The sequence below is a fragment of the Peromyscus leucopus genome, chromosome 9 (genome assembly GCF_004664715.2).
Source record: "Peromyscus leucopus breed LL Stock chromosome 9, UCI_PerLeu_2.1, whole genome shotgun sequence".
Classification (NCBI taxonomy): domain Eukaryota; kingdom Metazoa; phylum Chordata; class Mammalia; order Rodentia; family Cricetidae; genus Peromyscus; species Peromyscus leucopus.
The window spans coordinates 91,367,253-91,383,786 of NC_051070.1; the positions used below are offsets into that span (position 1 = coordinate 91,367,253).

Consider the following 16,534-nt stretch of genomic DNA (forward strand, 5'->3'; position numbering starts at 1 on the left):
TTTCAATCAATTGCTATCTCTATAGGAGTCAACTGTTGCCATGGTAACTGAAATAGGATTATGCAATCTCATGTGTGTTCAACAGACGGATAATGTTGAGAGCAAGGGATGCTGTGTTTGAACCAGACTTTGAGCCTGACTTCAAAACTAATATATGTGTGTATCCTAGTTCTTCTTCTCTGGACATTTTTTTAGCCAGATTATATGCTTCAGGATTGTTCTGTGACCTACAGGAAGTGACAGCCTCACATGTTTTGGCCTATTTCACACAGGCAGATTTACCCACAGAGAGACACGTGCAAACATGAACACACATTCACATGAATAAAATAACCTCTTTCTTCCTGACATAAAATTTAGCCACAGCCGACCACATATTTGATTGAATCCAACAGAATAAAGATGCAACACCAATCACTGTGTGAAAAATCCTGCTTGAAGGAATTGCAAATTTATGTATCTGTTCATTCTAATACCTATAATTTTCACCTAAAGGAAAAGCAGACTGGAAAAGGCTCCAAGGGACCAAGCAGCTCAATCACAGTGTAGTGCAGGCCCCTCCAGTGTGAGCCAGAGGTCATCTGCATCCTGAGACGTCCAGCATGTTCCCTAAGGTCCATTTCTTGCTAGGGCAGAGTTTCTACTTTGAATCTCACTATAGAGCATTGATGGCACACGTAGCATTCCTCTTTGAGAGATGAGAAAATAAGTACACACAGGTGAGGTGACCTGAGTCAGGTCACACCACCAGGCTGGAGCAGCAGTTCAGAGGTCCTGTCTGAACACTCACTCCATCTTAGCACCTCCATGATAAACTTTTTATTTCTGGTGTGTGTGTGTGTGTGTGTGTGTGTGTGTGTGTGTGTGTGTGTGCTGAGTTTTGAACCCAGTCTCAGGGGTGTTAAGCATGTGCTCAACCCTAAGTCATAGCACCAGGCCCTTGCTTCATCTGAAGCTCTTCTCCAAGATACTGAAACATACAAAATCTCATGTACCAAAATTATCAGCACCACCTGAGAATCTGTGAGACTTGTATATTGGGTCTCATCTCAAATGTACTGTATTGAAATCAGCATTTGAATAAGACCCCCAACTAAATGCTATGCATTTAAATAATATAAATTACTGATGGCTACAAACACAGGAAGCAGAGTAAATTATGTTTACTTTCATTGGCTTTCCAGAGGCTTTCCTTTTAAGCATCCAATCCTGTTGAACTCAGTAACTCCGAGGGCCATCCAATCTATAGCCTAGTGTCTGCTGCCACCTTGTGGTGGATTCTCACCTAGGTGCGATTTGCCCTTATCCATGAAATAAATGCAGAAAGAATGTGCAGGTGGTGCCGGTACTGAACTTTTTAAACCTTGAGCTTTAAGCGTCTTCAACAGAAATTCAAGATGTAATGAAATCACCTTTTCAGTGACCCCAGAGACAGCCAAACAACAGCTTGCCTCTTCGTGCGTGTCCTATGGAACAACATTCCTTTGCTGACAGGTCTAACAGAAAAGCTCAAGATCCAGTCTCTTCCTCACACAAGAATATCTAGTATGATTATCAATTATGCTGTGACTTTTTATTCTGAATGTGCCTTCTCTGTGTAGTATTTCACAAGGTACTGTGGAATTCCCCACAGTTCTGTTACATGCATCACTGGAGGCCTCTGAAGTAAATTATGGCCAGTCCCACACCTGGAGAAGGAGGAGATTCCAAAATTTTCCTATGTATTTTGCTCCAAACATCCAAAAATTAGGCAGTGCTCTCTGTCATGGGATGATTTTGTTTAGAAGTTCTTAGCTCAAGAGCTAAAAAACTCCAAAGTGGTTATCAGAGGTGGAACTGACAGAATGGAGTACCCTCAGTTGTGCCGACCTGAACCCCTAAAGCTTGCCTATGGGAAGATTGGCCAGTACCGCAGAATTCAGCAACCCAAAAGGAAAAATGGCTCATTCAAAGGGAAGGGGATAGAAAGGTAAGTGACCAGGACTCGCTTCCTTTCCCATGGTTACTTTTGGGGTCTTTCGTTATATAAGATTCATTATGATGACCGTAGAAGGTGCTGTCTCCATTTAAGCAGTATAATTTAAAAATCCAGACTGTATGTGTTCTAGGAAGGAGGAGGTGCTGCATTGGCTCAGGATCTAGAGTGCTGTTGAAATCATGTTTTGCAGTTATTAGTGCCTCAATTTTAACAAAGAAAAAGCTTTACTTTCCACCTGAATTTGAGTTTTAATGTGTCTTATGAGATTAATGTCAGTATTAAGTTGATACCTTTTCAATATCAGTATTTTAGTCTTCTCACATCCCACACCAATGAATATGCAATTCTGAAAATATATTAATGAAATCTGTGTACAACCATGATCAATGCTTTCTGTTCCCTGCTAAAGCAACTTTCATTGTTGAAATGTGTCTTAACCCCATTTTACCATTGAACTCTCTTCAGTAAAACATCAAAATTGCCAATGACAAAACCATAAAGAACAATAGTGCCACATTTTCATTTTGAATTTCAGTTTGGCAGTTCAGTTTCCATTGTCTTTGGGCACCTTCTGTAGTAGACCCATAAGCCACAGCTCTGAGAAATGCAGATGAGGTGTTTATCTGAGGTGCTGGGGTGTCACAGGTCATGTTTCTACACTTGCATGTATAAAGTAAAATATTGTAGGGCTGGCTGTTCACTTCCCCAAAGAAATCAGGGTTTAAGGAGGAAACAATGTGGGCAAATAAATTCATTACGAACAAACAAGAACAAAAGCAAGCAAAAAACTTGAAAAGGAAAGTTCCTCTCTGTTACAGACACTACAGGCATTCTTTTCCTAGGTCCTGGAATAAGCTACCTTCTCTAACCATGGTTTGTAACTCAGACACGACGTGAGTGTTTATTTGCTGTTTCTGAGGATGGTGGCTCTGTAACAGCCCAGGCTGGCTTTGTGCTCAGTCCTCCCACATTAGTGTCCTGTGTGCTGAGGGGAAAAGATTTGTGCCACCACTGCCTGCTTAAAGCAAAGTATTTGTCTTAACCTGAGCAGCTACACAGAGGGCCTTCGGGATCCATTAATGTCCTGAAATGTGTTTCTATTGTATGTGAGTGGCTATGGATATATTCATGGCAGTATAAGTTATTAAAACATTAAAGTTACTAAGTCTCAGAGGGTCCACAGAAGGTTGATCCTGGCTGACAAGTTATCATTGGGTAAGAAAGGAAATGGAGCCTCTTCCTCGGGACCCTTTACTGAAACAGCTCTGCACAACCATTAGGACTCGGGGTGAATGGTGACCCCAGAACGTGCCTATTTCCTTCTGTGGCCTTTCTCCTGGAGAGAAGGAGTTCAGCCCATGAGGATGCCTTCCTTTTACCTCTAGAATGTGTTTCCTCATTTTATCCATAGGCTAATAAAGCCTGTCACATATTGAAGGCTTTATTAGGATCCAAACATACAAATTATTTCCTTCTATTTTCAGATTTCTCTTAAGAGTACACCCATTTTCAAATGAGAAAACTAAAACTTGTAAGAATTAAATAACATGCCCAAGGGTGTTCAGTCCAAAGGTATGGTTCTGAGATCGACACCATCAACCTCCAGTGAGCACATGCCCACTAGAATCTCTCCCGATGACGATTGTCTCTGATGCTGAGAGATCTATACCCACGTGGGAGCAATGTTTTGCTGGAAAGTAAAAACACCCTCATGGTGGTACCTGAGATACATTAGATAGTATATGAAGAACATTTTAATGGTCATTAATTTCTTTTAATCCAAGTTAGAAACACGTATAACATATAAACATGCTATCGTACAGTGTAGCACTACAATCATGTCATACTATAGCTGGTTTTCATGCTGAGGAAATGAAGATTTATGTACGCAGAAAAGCTTGTACCCTAATGTTTATAGTTTTGTTCATAATAGCTCCCAAATGGAAACAATTCAAATGTTCTTCTATGGGTGGATGGTTATGAACACAGCATGGTATATCCATATTGTGGTGTACCACTCAGCAATGAAAAGAGGGGAAGCACTGGCTCCACAGAATTCTATAACAAACATGTACGTCCTAGAGCTGAGGGAGGGCTTATTAGTACAATACTTGTTTAGCATTCCAAGGTTGTGCATTCTACCCCCAGCACCAATAAAAATAAAATAAGATAAAATAAAATAAAGCAGAGACAAATGCTGGAAGCTTGGGATGCTTCCCACTGCATGGTTCCATTTAGATGATATCCTTGGAGGAATGAATAGCAGCCAATGGGAGAATCTGTGAGTAGTTGTGTGTGTGTGTGTGTGTGTGTGTGTGTGTGTGTGTGTGTGTGTGTGTGTGTGTAGGTGTGTGTGCCTGTGTGTGCTAGTACAGAGGGCAGAGGAGGATATCAATTGTCTTACTCTGTGGCTCTCTGCCTTATGCCCTTGAGACAAGGTCTCTCATATCCTGGAACGTGCTGTTCTTCCACTAGGCTGACTGCTCAGCCAGCCCTGGTGACCTTCCTGTCTCCATGCCCACCAAACATTTTATGTATGTTCTAGGGACCCGAACTTAGGTCCCCATACCTGCACAGCAAGCTCTTTACTGATTGAGCCATGTCTCTGGCCCTCAATTTTTTTTATATCATTAATGCAGTTTGTTTACATTTTGTTTAGATGGCATAGAACTGTGTCTACCAACTTAGCTAAACAAAACATGTTGGTCCCCAAAGAGGAATCATTGAGTGAAAGTGACTTGGAGTTTCATGAAAATCAAAATAATCAGAAAAGAAACCTGATGAAGAAAATGAAGAGTGCTTTTGGGAAAATGCTGTCCTGCAAGTGTGGAGGCCAGTCAGCCCGTGCTGGCAGAGAGAGCCCTGCAGCGCAGACGGAAGCCACCCTCTCCAACACACAAGGCCTGTTGCCTAAACTTGTCAAGGAGCTTCCATCTCCCAGGTTGTTTACAAAGCCGAAGATGAGAAAGCTCTCACAGAATGGTAACCAATGGCAATTTAATATTAAGTAGCCAAGAGGAACAGTAAAATGAGTAGGGACTGAAATTTAGATGTTGAATGTCCCCAAAGACACTTGCATTGGCTTGTCTCTTTGGGTGTTGTTATCAGGAAGTAGGGTTGATGGGGATTTCCCTAAGTCATTGGAAACATGCCCTAGCAAGAGGAATGTAAGATCCAACCAAACTCATTGTCTTCCTCCTTGACTTCCTGATCATAAAGTGTGGCTTTGCTCGATTACACACTACCCACTGTTGCTGTTTGTTACCCCTAACAGAGGCCTAAAAGCATTGGGTCTGTTGGGTCATGGGCTTGACAATCTAAGACCTGAACCAAAAGAACTGTTTTTCTTCACAGGTTAATTATCTCAGGCATTTTGTTAGAGTGTCAAAAACTTAACCTTCTCCTCTAGGAATGGCAATTCTGAGGAGCTTGTCTAAAATGCAAAATCTTTGGCTACACCTAGGTCAACTGAGTCAAACTCTATACTCTACTGGGAGCCCCCTCAGTTGGCTCATTAATATATGTATACAATTTAATATATGTATAAAATTTGAGAAAAAATAGATTGTCTTTAAGGTTTCCCTGAGTCTGGTTAATAAGTTATCAAGTTGTTCTAAACTCACTTTGTCCATTTGTTATGGTTTGTTTTCAAGACAGGTTTTTTTTTTTTTTGTAGACCTGGCTATCCTGCAACTTGCTCTGTAAGCAGGCCTGGAACTCACAGAGATCTGTCTGCTAGAATTAAAGGCCGGATCACCACTGCCCTGCTTCTAAACTCACTTTTAATTTGAATGTACATGCAGACATGTGCATAACTGTGGACACACACACACACACACACACACACACACACACACATACACTAGAAAATGAAACTATGGTGGGATTCTTGTTTTCCATCTATAGGAAGTACAACACAGCCTTCCAAATGGCCAGTTCCAACAGCAGAGGCTGCACGGAGAATTGGGGGAATGAAATCTATAATTTGGCAAGACATAAAGGAGGCTTGATTTTGTTTATCTATTTTTAAATTTTATGCATATATTTTATTTTGCCTGCATATGTCTGTGTTCCACATGCTTGCTGGATGTTCCACAGAGACCAAAAGAGGGCATCAAATCTGCAGTTATCTGACTTAGAGATAGTTGTGAGCCATCATATGTGTGCTGAGAATTGAACTCAGGTCCTCTGAAAGGCAGCCGGTGCCTTTAACCACTGAGACATCTCTCCAGACCCATCATTTATATAACTTAAAAACCTTATTTATTTTTATTCTTTGACAACTTCATCGAATGCTTATGTTTGGGGTGATTGCTTTACCCCACATCCTCTTTCATCACTACTTCTCTCCTGCTAAAACCCCTTCCCCACTTCCCACAAGCTCCCTTCCTATTTTCATGTCTTTGTGTGTGTGTGTGTGTGTGTGTGTGTGTGTGTGTGTGTGTGTGAGAGAGAGAGAGAGAGAGAGAGAGAGAGAGAGAGAGAGAGAGAGACTGAATTTAATTAGGGTTGTTTGCATGAGCATGGGTGGAAGTTTATTTGGACAATGTATTAGTGGCTATGCCTTTGAAGAAAATGGCACTCCAATCTCCCAGCAACCATTAACTTCCAGTAATCCCTGTGTGTGTGGGGGAGGGGGATGAGTCCCCCCACCTGTAACATAATGTTGGTGGGCTCAGAGAAAATATCCTATCACACTACTGGAAAAGTCCATCAGGATACAGAGAACGCAAGTCTCTACCACTGAGCTGCATCAGAAATCTCTGCTAATCCATGCACTGTTCTCGTCTTGGTTGGGATAGTCAGTCTTTCTGCTAAGAATTCTCTTCAAGTGCCATATACTGCTTTATGTTTTGAGACAGGGGCTCACTGAAGCTAGGGTGGCTGGTGGCAGAGCCACAGAGATGCACGTGTTTGAGCCTCTCTGTATTTTTCACAAGGGCTGTGGGGCCTGAACTGGCATCCTCACAGCAAGCATTTTACAGACAGCTCTCTTCCTAGCCCTAGATTTATTTTTATGCCACATCCACTTTAATGGTATTTATGATGCTGGTTTTCAATTGAAAGCACTTTTGTTTTGCCTACCAAGGAAAAAAGATCCTTCTTTTGTGGTTACCTTATAATGAAATGGTTTCACTGTAATATTTACACACACACACACACACACACACACACACACACACACACACACACACACAAAACAGTGTTTCAATTTAAGTTTATTTACAGATATAAGCCAAGAGCTACCTACCTCACAGGCCATTTTTTGTTAATCTCATCTTAAGTCAATTCAACTAATGGATATGGAAAGAAATTTATATATGCACAGCACAAAGGAGTAAGTGTTCAACAAATTTGCTCTGGATAAAAATTAGCATCAGTTAAATTAAAACACATGCCCATTGAAAAAATATAGACGTGGTACCACAGATTTCATAGTCTAAGGATGTACTCACTGTCTTAACTTCTTACAGTCAACAGAAATAAGGAGCAATGGAATATTGAGGGGCACAGCAAAGAACCAAGTGTAGAAGTTTGACGAAGCTAAGTGAACGTCTGTGCATGGCCAGTCATCTACAGAAAGTGCTACTTAATGATTTTACCACTAAAGTTGGGAATGTTGCTCAGTGTTGTCAAATCAGATGGGCAGTGTGTTTTTTTATAAAGATATAAATCAAAATGAGAAGCTTTTAAATGATTCTCTCTCTCAAAAGATGACCTTCACACATTTTTAAAATAATTGTCAGATTTGGAAAGCCAACTTGTGGCTCTCAGCCTCAGTTCTACTTCTTGCCTAGGAGCCGATAGTCTCTCATGCTTGTTAGTCTTCAGCCAGACAAGCATGGTACTCAAACCCTGACCACATATTGTTTAGTTAGAAGCATGTGTTTTAGCTTGGGGTGAAGTGGCTGCTACTCTCTTGCTTTGTGTTACTGATGATTTTGTCCTTGTACTAAGCGAGTTTCTATTCCATCCTCATTAATTTTAATTAAACCTTTTAATGTCATGCAAACTCATTTGACAGTTTTTGTATTATTCTCCCACACTATCAGAGTTGTATTCAGGAAGACCTTCTCTATGCCAATAGCTTGAAATGTTTTGCACACGTTTTCCTGCCACAGTTTCAGGGTTTGGGATCTTACATGACCTTTGAACTGTTCTGTTGTGTATGGGGAGAGCTACAGATTCAGTTTCATTGTTTTGAATGTAGAAATCCAGTTTTGTTGATGAGGCTTGCTGGTTTTGGGTGGTTGTTTTTGACACTTTTGTTAAATGTTAGGTGGCTATAGTTACGTGCGTGCATTTCTGATCCTCTGTGTGTGTGTGTGTGTGTGCGTGCGCGCGCGCGCGCTTGCGCACGCGCCAGTGCTACACTGGTTTTGTCACTATGGCTCTGTAGTGAAGATTGAGACAGGCAATGGGATGACTCTGGCTCTTTCTTCCTGCTCAGCTATGCTACTTGGGGTTATTTGTGCTTCCATATGAATTATAGGATGGTTTTGCCCTCTCTGTGAAGAATGCAATCAGAATTTTGGTCGAAATTTTGTTGAATCTATAGATGATTTTTGGTAATAGGTGCATTTTCAGAATATTAATTCTAAAAATTCATAAGCCTGTGTGATGGTTATTCTTGATTGTCAACCTCTGAAGTGAACTAAAACCCAAGTAGCTGGGTGCTCCTGTAAGAAGTTTCTTCTTAATTAAATCATTTGAAGTGGGAAGACCCCCTTTTTTTTTTTTTGGTTTTTCGAGACAGGGTTTCTCTGTGTAGCTTTGCGCCTTTCCTGGAGCTCACTTGGTAGCCCAGGCTGGCCTCGAACTCACAGAGATCCGCCTGGCTCTGCCTCCCGCGTGCTGGGATTAAAGGCGTGCGCCACCACCGCCCGGCGGAAGACCCCCTTTTAATCTAAATCTTTTGAGGTGGGAAGATGCACCTTTACTCTGGGCCATACCTTTTTGTGGTAACCTCTATAAAAGACCTAAGAAGGAAACTCCCTCCCCCTCCCCTTCTCTCTCTTACCTACTCTCTTACTATGGCTGGCAAGTCCATTCCTTCACTGGCATTAGTCTGTCTTCAGGATTCTAGTGTACACTTCAAGACTAGCTGAGACATTCAGCCTTGTGGACAGAACAACCAGATTCTTCGACTTTCTGTTAGTGGACAGTCAGTGCTGGACTAGCTGGACCACACTCTGTGAGACACTAATAAAACCCTCACCCCTGTATATATTATTCTATCAGTTCTGTTTTTCTAGAGCAGTGGTCCTCAACCTTCCTAATACTCAACCCTTTAATACAGTTCCTCATGTTGTAGTAACCCCCCACCATAAAATTATTTCATTGCTCCTTCCTTCATAACTGTAATTTTACTACTGTTACGAATTGTAATGTGAATATCTGATATGCAGAATATCTGATGGGGTCATGACCCACAGGTTGAGAACTGCTGCCCTGGAGAATCCTATTACAGTGTGGAAAGTAAATTCTTCAATCCATTCTTTAGTGTTTGAAGGCTTTTACTGTAGAAATCTTCCACTCAGTTTAACTCTTAGATATTAATTGTTGGTTTTGTTGTTTGTTCATTCATTTGAAGCAATTGTGAATGGGAATTTTTCCTTCATTTCTTCTTTGGAAATTTTGTTATTGGTTTATAACCAATCAGCTAGTGATTTTTAAATTTTTGTCTATTTATTTACTTTTGAGACAGGGTTTCATATATCTTAAGCTGGGTTTAAATGTTGAGTATGGCAGATATGTGGGTCCAGAACTTCATCTGCCTGCTGACTGTGGGTTCAGGGCTACCGCTGGGGATTGACTGACTACCTTTCCTTGTTAACTGCACTGCCTGAGCCAAGCTCTCTGCTCAGATTACTTGGCTTTTCAGTTTGTCAACATCTTGTCCTCCTGCTCTCCACAACTGCCTCCCAGGGTTACTTCTAATTCTTAAGGATGTGGAGGTTAAGTTTAGGCTCTTCTCAGAGCCCCAGGGTAATTCGATTTTAAACAATGATTCCTTGGAATCAGACAGAGTGGGGAAAAAATAGAATTCCTCTCACTCAACTGCTCACTTGTTGATAAAGGAAACCTGTCTCAACAAAACCTGTTTTTCTGCTTGTGAGGCTGCAGGCCTGTCTTGAGGAGGACTGCCCATCTCCGTTCAGCAGGATTGCCCAGGTTAGCTTTGGAATGACACTTCTGCTTCCCTCCCTCTCTCCCAGTGGCATCTGGAGCTGGAGCCTGTGTTCAGCTCGACTTAGTCCTTTCTGGTATATTACCAGTCATTTTCAGTGCACTTTGGCTGTCTTTTGTGGATTTCTTAATCCAGTTTCATATTCCAGCTATCCTCTTTCACCAAGTCACACCGATACAGGTCCTAGTTGGCCATCTTACCTAGGAGTCGCATGGTATAACTTTATTATTTTATTACATTTTTATAGTTATGTATTTTATTTTGTGCATATGGATGTTTTGCTTGCATATATGTCAGTACACTGTGTGTGTGCCTGGTACCTGCAGAGACCAGAAGAGGGCATCAGATCCCCCGGAACCAGAGATGGTTATGAGCTGCCATGTGGGTACTGGGAATTGAACCCAAATCCTCTGGAAGAAGAGACAGTGTTTCTAACCACTGAGCCCCCTTTCCAGCCCCTATTCATTGTGGAACTAGAAAGATGGTTCCATGGTTTATGAGCCAGTTTCCAACACTTATGTTGGTAGGCTCTCAACTGCCTGTAGCTGCAGCCCAGCAGATATGATACCCTCTCTGACCTCTATGAGTGCATATATCTTTTAGAAATGTGTGTGTGTGTGTGTGTGTGTGTAAGTTTTCATGTGGAGGTCAGAGGACAACTTGTGGGAGCTGGTTCTCTCTTTCCGCCATGGGGATTCAATCCTGGGGATTGAACTCAGTCTTTCTCACTGGCCCTATGGTAGCATTGTAAATTTGCCTTTACAATGTCTACTGAGTTGAGTTTGATTTCACAGAAGAAAATAATTAAGAATGCTCCCAGTTGGAACTAGCGAGATGGTTCAGTGGTTAAGAGCATTTGCTGTTTTGCAGAGCAGTTCTTAGTACCCACACGGGAATCTGATACCATTTTCTGGTCTCTGTAGGCACTACACATTTGGTGTACTTGCATACATTCAGGCAAAACATAAAACACTTAAAAAAAAAAAAAAGAAAAACATAAAATCTTATAAACATAAAAAAATCCCTTTAAAAATGTTTCAGAAAAGGCTCCTAGACATGGGTCATCCATTTTGATGGTATGTGAGTGACTGAGTCTTGGTTGCATTTCTGGAGAACAAGTAAAACTTGCTTCGTTACACTAATTTAACTCTCCTAGTTGAAGGTCCCTTTTCCTAACTCCATCACGGCCAAAGTGAAAACCACACAGGGCAAAGTAAAGCGTCCAGAAGAGGTCATCACCATGGCGAGACTATGACCACTGAGAGGCAACTGTGTGCAGTAAGCAGTCTAACACCAGAAAAGTTTCTAAGGCAGTATAGCAGCACATCACTGCATTTTCCCACAAGACCATGTTTGCAATTGCTATCCTCATATGTTCTTTCTTCTTCCTTCTCCTCTTCAAGCAACTATACAGCTTGATGTTGTAGAAGCAGAGGCAGAAGAGGTAACCACAGGAACCCGGCTCCTCCGAGCAAGAAGAACCACCAAACGGTTATCTGTGACTTCCCTTCCTTCAGGGCTGCAGAAGGTAAGGTGCTAGCTTCAACTTGCCATGCTACATAAATCGGTTTCTCTGGAGCTTGCCAAAAACCAAGTCCTCTTTTAGCTTCACTCGCCCACTGTAACCCTGTACATCTGCTGCTTGTGTCCTCCAACCAAGAATTTAAGGCACAAGGAAGGTATTTTTCCATATCAGATTTTTTTACTTCTGACTCAACTGTTCAGCCCCTTTCCACAGCTTGGCCTACATTAGTCTGGAGCTTTGTTGCAGACTCATTGAATTGCTCAAAAGTTGAAGTCACACACTAGGAATCTGGTCGATCCAGATGCTATATGGAGGGTGGTGTTGCCCAACAACTTCAAAAAGGCATCATCATTCATCTGATAAAGTAGCTATTAGTCACATATGCCGTTTGAGAGTGAAATGTGGCTAGTGTACGTAAGTAACTGAATTAGTGTTATTTAATTTTAATCTAAAATCAAAAGTGAATTAATTCAAATGGCTACATTTACAACATAAGACATTATCATGTCTAGATGATCCAGGTATGTCCAGCCTGCAGACAAACTGAATGTAGCCTAGAATAAATTCAAATTTGTAAACTTAAAGCATTGAGGGGTTTTTTGTTTTGTTTTTGTTTTTTCCATATATGGAATGCTCTAACATGTTGGTGTGCATATGCATGTGTACATCTGGGAGCCAGAGGACAACCTCTGCTGTCTACTTCAGAAACTGCTCATTTTGCTCTGAGATTTGGTCTGAGCACAGGGATTAGTCAAGGCTGTCTGGCCACCAAGCCTCAGACACCTGCCTGTGTCTGTTTTCCCAGAGCTGGGATTATGAGAGTGCACCACCATGCTTGGATTTTTTTTAAACTTGGGTTCTCAGGATTGAGTTCTGGGCCTCATATATACACAGCAAGCAAGCACTTTACCTACTGAACTATCCCCCCAAGTCCCTGTGATATATTTAGTGATTTTGTAGCTTAGTGGCTTGATTTTCAAGTATAAACTTTGTAGGCAATCTTGAGTCTAAACCAAAGATACCTTTATTTTATTTTTATTGCATTTGTTTATTCTGTGAGGGGAGGGGTGCACAGACCACAATATGTGTGTGGAGGCCTGAGAACAGCTTGGTTGGCTCTCTCCTTCACCATGTAGGTCTTGGGAGCTCTAACTCAGGTCCTCAGGCTTGGTGGTACCTTCAGCTGCTGATCCAGCTTTTTTTTAAAGTTATTATTTACTTCTAGACTCTCACTATACAGTCCTGGCTGGTCTCAAACTTAAGAGATCTGTCTGCCTTTTGCCTTCTGAGTGCTGGGATTAAAGGTATGTGCCACCACAACCAGCTTGGTTTCGTTTTTTTTGTTGTTGTTTAGATGGTTTGAGACAGGATCTCATTTTGTTGCTCTAGCTGGTTTCAAATTCTCCAAATCCAACAACCCCCCCTGCCTCAGTTTCCTGAGTAGCAGAGACTCTGGGTTTCTCCCTTCCTAGTTGTTTAGACTATTTTAAAAACAGAACCCTGAACTATTATCATTATAATAACCACTTATTTAACACTGGCACTCAGTTCCAGGCTGTTCTAAGTGCTTAAAATTTTCAACACAGAAAATCATTACAATTCTGTAAGGTAGTAATACCTTTTTTAGGGATAACTCTAGGAGTTTGCTAATTTGTAAAAACGAGTGGGAAAATCAGATTTCTAATAAAGGCTGAGGATTCTTATTCATATTCTCTCTTTCTTTTCTTTTATCATAGTTCTAGGAATTGAATTCAGGCCTCACACCTAACAAGCATGTCTTCTACTGATGAGCCAGCTTCCTCCCCCTCCCGAACCACATTCTTAAATACTGTGTACATAGCTACCTATGACTATATTAATTTAAATTAGATGGAATTAAATGTGTACTTTCTCAGGCTGGGTGGCGGTGGTGGCACATGGCTTTAATCTCAGCACTAAGGAGGCAGAGGCTGGCAGATCTTGAATTGGAGGCCAGCATGGTCCACAGAGCAGGACAGCTGTCTATACTGTCTCAAACAACACTCCCCCCCCCAAAAAAAAAAAATGACTAGCTACTTAAGTACTCAAAACTGCATGTAACTTGTGTCTTTTTGTACTGAAAAGCACAAACATTTCTACCCTTCCAGAAGGGCAGAAGTTTCCAACCAGCAGTACTCTAGACTATCACTGTCCATGCATAAAAGCAATTTTGAGTTCTGCTGTAGGGTTGCCAGGCAACTATTGTGCTTCTACTCTATTCTAGGCAACTTCTGGTTTGGGGACTACAGGGAAGAGCTGATGGACGTTGTCTTGCTTTTATGGAAATTACAGTCCAAAAGAGGGTGAACTTACCAAATACTGTAGAGCAGTGGGTAAGGACAATCTTGTAGAATGGCAGGGGGTCAAATGGATATGCATATGGGAAAAGTGAAACTTGATCCCCTAGTCTCATCCCATAGACCAGTCCAACTCCTGGTGAGCTACAGAGCTAACTGGGAAAGGCAACAACAATCTAAACTTCAGGACAGTAAGATCATTATTCATGACACAGTCTTCTCAGGGTATAAATGGCACTGATGAGAGGATGGAAAATGCTAGCTATAATTAAGGATTCCTGCATACCAAAAGACATTAAATCAGGGGCTGTCAACTGCTATACAAGCTAGCTCTCACAATGCTCCCCAAATTATGTATGAATTACTTGTCCAAATTGCAAAAGCAGGACATTTCAAATAAAAATGCAGGTTTCCAACTTTTCAAAAATTGGAAGTTTCAGAAACACAATGCCTTAGGGAAACTAGTAGGGATTGCAAAGAGGTGCCCTCCACAGAAGGCCTGTTCTCTCTGGGCCACGCCTCCTCATTCATCCTGGTTTACAAAACCTTCCTCAGCACCCAACTTTGCAACAGTCATCCTGAGCAAGCACAGGAATACTTAGTAACCACCAATTAAGATAGATGATGCTTAGTAGAAAAAAATTAGCTGGGTATGAGAAGAGTGGGATTTTAGCATGACAGAGTGGTACACTCAGGAGACAAAGGCAGAGGGTCTTGAATTGAGGCCAGACTGGGGTACAGGGTGAGTTCTAGGCTAGCCTGGGCCTACACACTTTTTAGATGGATCTGGGAAAGTTCAGTATGGGCAAGCTGGCAGGTTCTGCACATCTTTCTTTCAAAGGGTAGGACCTAAATGTGATCCCACAATCTGCTCTCTGTGCAGCTGATTGTCATGCACAAGGGAATGGAGAATGCAGTCAGCAAGTCTCAGCATCCAGGAATGGTTTCCCATAGGCACTTGTAATAGGAAGGCAGGGACAAGGAAAATATGCCCGACCTAGGCAGAAGAATCCAGGGCTTCTTTATGTCTGGACTGCCATGAAAATAAGGAGACTGAGAGACATGAGAGCCAAGGAACAATTGGATGCAATGTAATGAGCTCTCTGTGCACTGGCCTACACCAGCCCAGCACTCCCTGTGCTTAGCAGCCAGAGCCAACTCTTCTTGTCTTTTCCGATGACCTGCTTTTTTCCTGACACTGTCTATCCTTCCGGAGCCCACCAGTCTCATTTCTTTGCACCCCACAGAACTCTTCAAAGAGAGCTCTGGGCACAAAAGAAAGACATGGGGCACAGAGAATATGAATACACCTCTGTGTTACCTGGCACACAACCACTTTGTGATAGAATGTCCGAGGGTGCATGCTGATTGCCAGTGTAGAACTGACAGTTATTTCCTAATGGGATGTTTTGCATTTTGACAATAGGTACCATATTCATCAAAAAAGAGACTACACTTTCCAGCACTTAAAAAGAAGAAACAGAGCATGGAAGATATCCTCCAGAAACCAGACCTGACAGTGGGAAAACTTCAAATGCAGGCAAAGACTTCTTTTCTGTTTCAGAGGCACCAGAGAGCAGGCTTAACTCAACCGCTTGCCCTGTAAGACAGCATGGAGCAGGACATAATTAACAATCACCATTAGGAAATACTGCCAGTGGGGGGCTTCTGAGAGTGGCTAAGGGAGTGTTAAGGGGACCTGGGATGACACTGTCTAATAAATATTAAGAGAATTCCATTAAAATGAGGCACACACAGGCTTGATAAGGAATGAGGTCGCCTTAACCCCTGTGTGTAAATCTGTTTTCAAGCTCTGTTTGCTATGAGCTGAATTAGAATACTACTTTGGCACTCTTGGGAAAACAACCTTGCCTTTGCTTCTAGCAGTTTCCTTTCTTTGTATCCATCATAGGTGGATGACCTCATAGAAAGAGTGACTGACAAATCCATGAAGCTTCTGGCCCAAAGACATGCTGAGCTTCAGCACTGTGAGTTTCTAGGGGCTGAGATCCTTCAGACTTCGAAGCAGTTCCAAAGGCTTTCCAAGAGAACCACTAGGAAGTTCAAGCTGAGGAGTGCATGCTTCCCATGCACCTGCTGCTGCTTCTGAGGCCCAAGTGCACAGCCCAGGAGCAAACAGAGGCTGCCTCAACAAGGTGGAAGACAAGCAGCAAGAGCCGAGGCCAACATCTGAACCTGACTTATGCTCCAGCAGTGCACTCCCCCACACACCAGCACGTGAACATATGTATCGTGAACACAGGCACAAAAATAAGTACTTTAAAAATGACTCCTGAAGAACAGGGTGGAGAGGAGACATTACTAACCACATTTCTCAAGCACTAACAGAAAAATAAGCAGAAAAGCAATGCAGATGGATTGATCTCATACACCAGCAATTCCCAACAGTGTGGAAACTGTCCCTACAACAAACACATAGCACACGTATTGATTATGGCCCCCTAAAGCCTGCTCAAGGACTACATTTCCAAAAGTGGTTCCTCATGTGTATCCCAGATGCAATC

At 42.0% G+C, this 16,534-nt stretch overlaps 1 protein-coding gene across 1 annotated transcript; it reads left to right on the forward strand.

Annotated features, from left to right (window-relative positions):
* The first annotated feature begins 1,844 nt into the window (after nt 1–1,844).
* C9H3orf49 (chromosome 9 C3orf49 homolog) lies at nt 1,845–16,500 on the forward strand. Its single transcript, XM_028894506.2, has 5 exons — nt 1,845–1,969; nt 4,638–4,960; nt 11,573–11,697; nt 15,436–15,549; nt 15,922–16,500. Exons 1-5 carry the CDS (start codon nt 1,845–1,847, stop codon nt 16,117–16,119), a joined length of 885 nt encoding a protein of 294 aa, XP_028750339.1. The 3' UTR covers nt 16,120–16,500.
* The last annotated feature ends 34 nt before the right edge of the window (nt 16,501–16,534 follow it).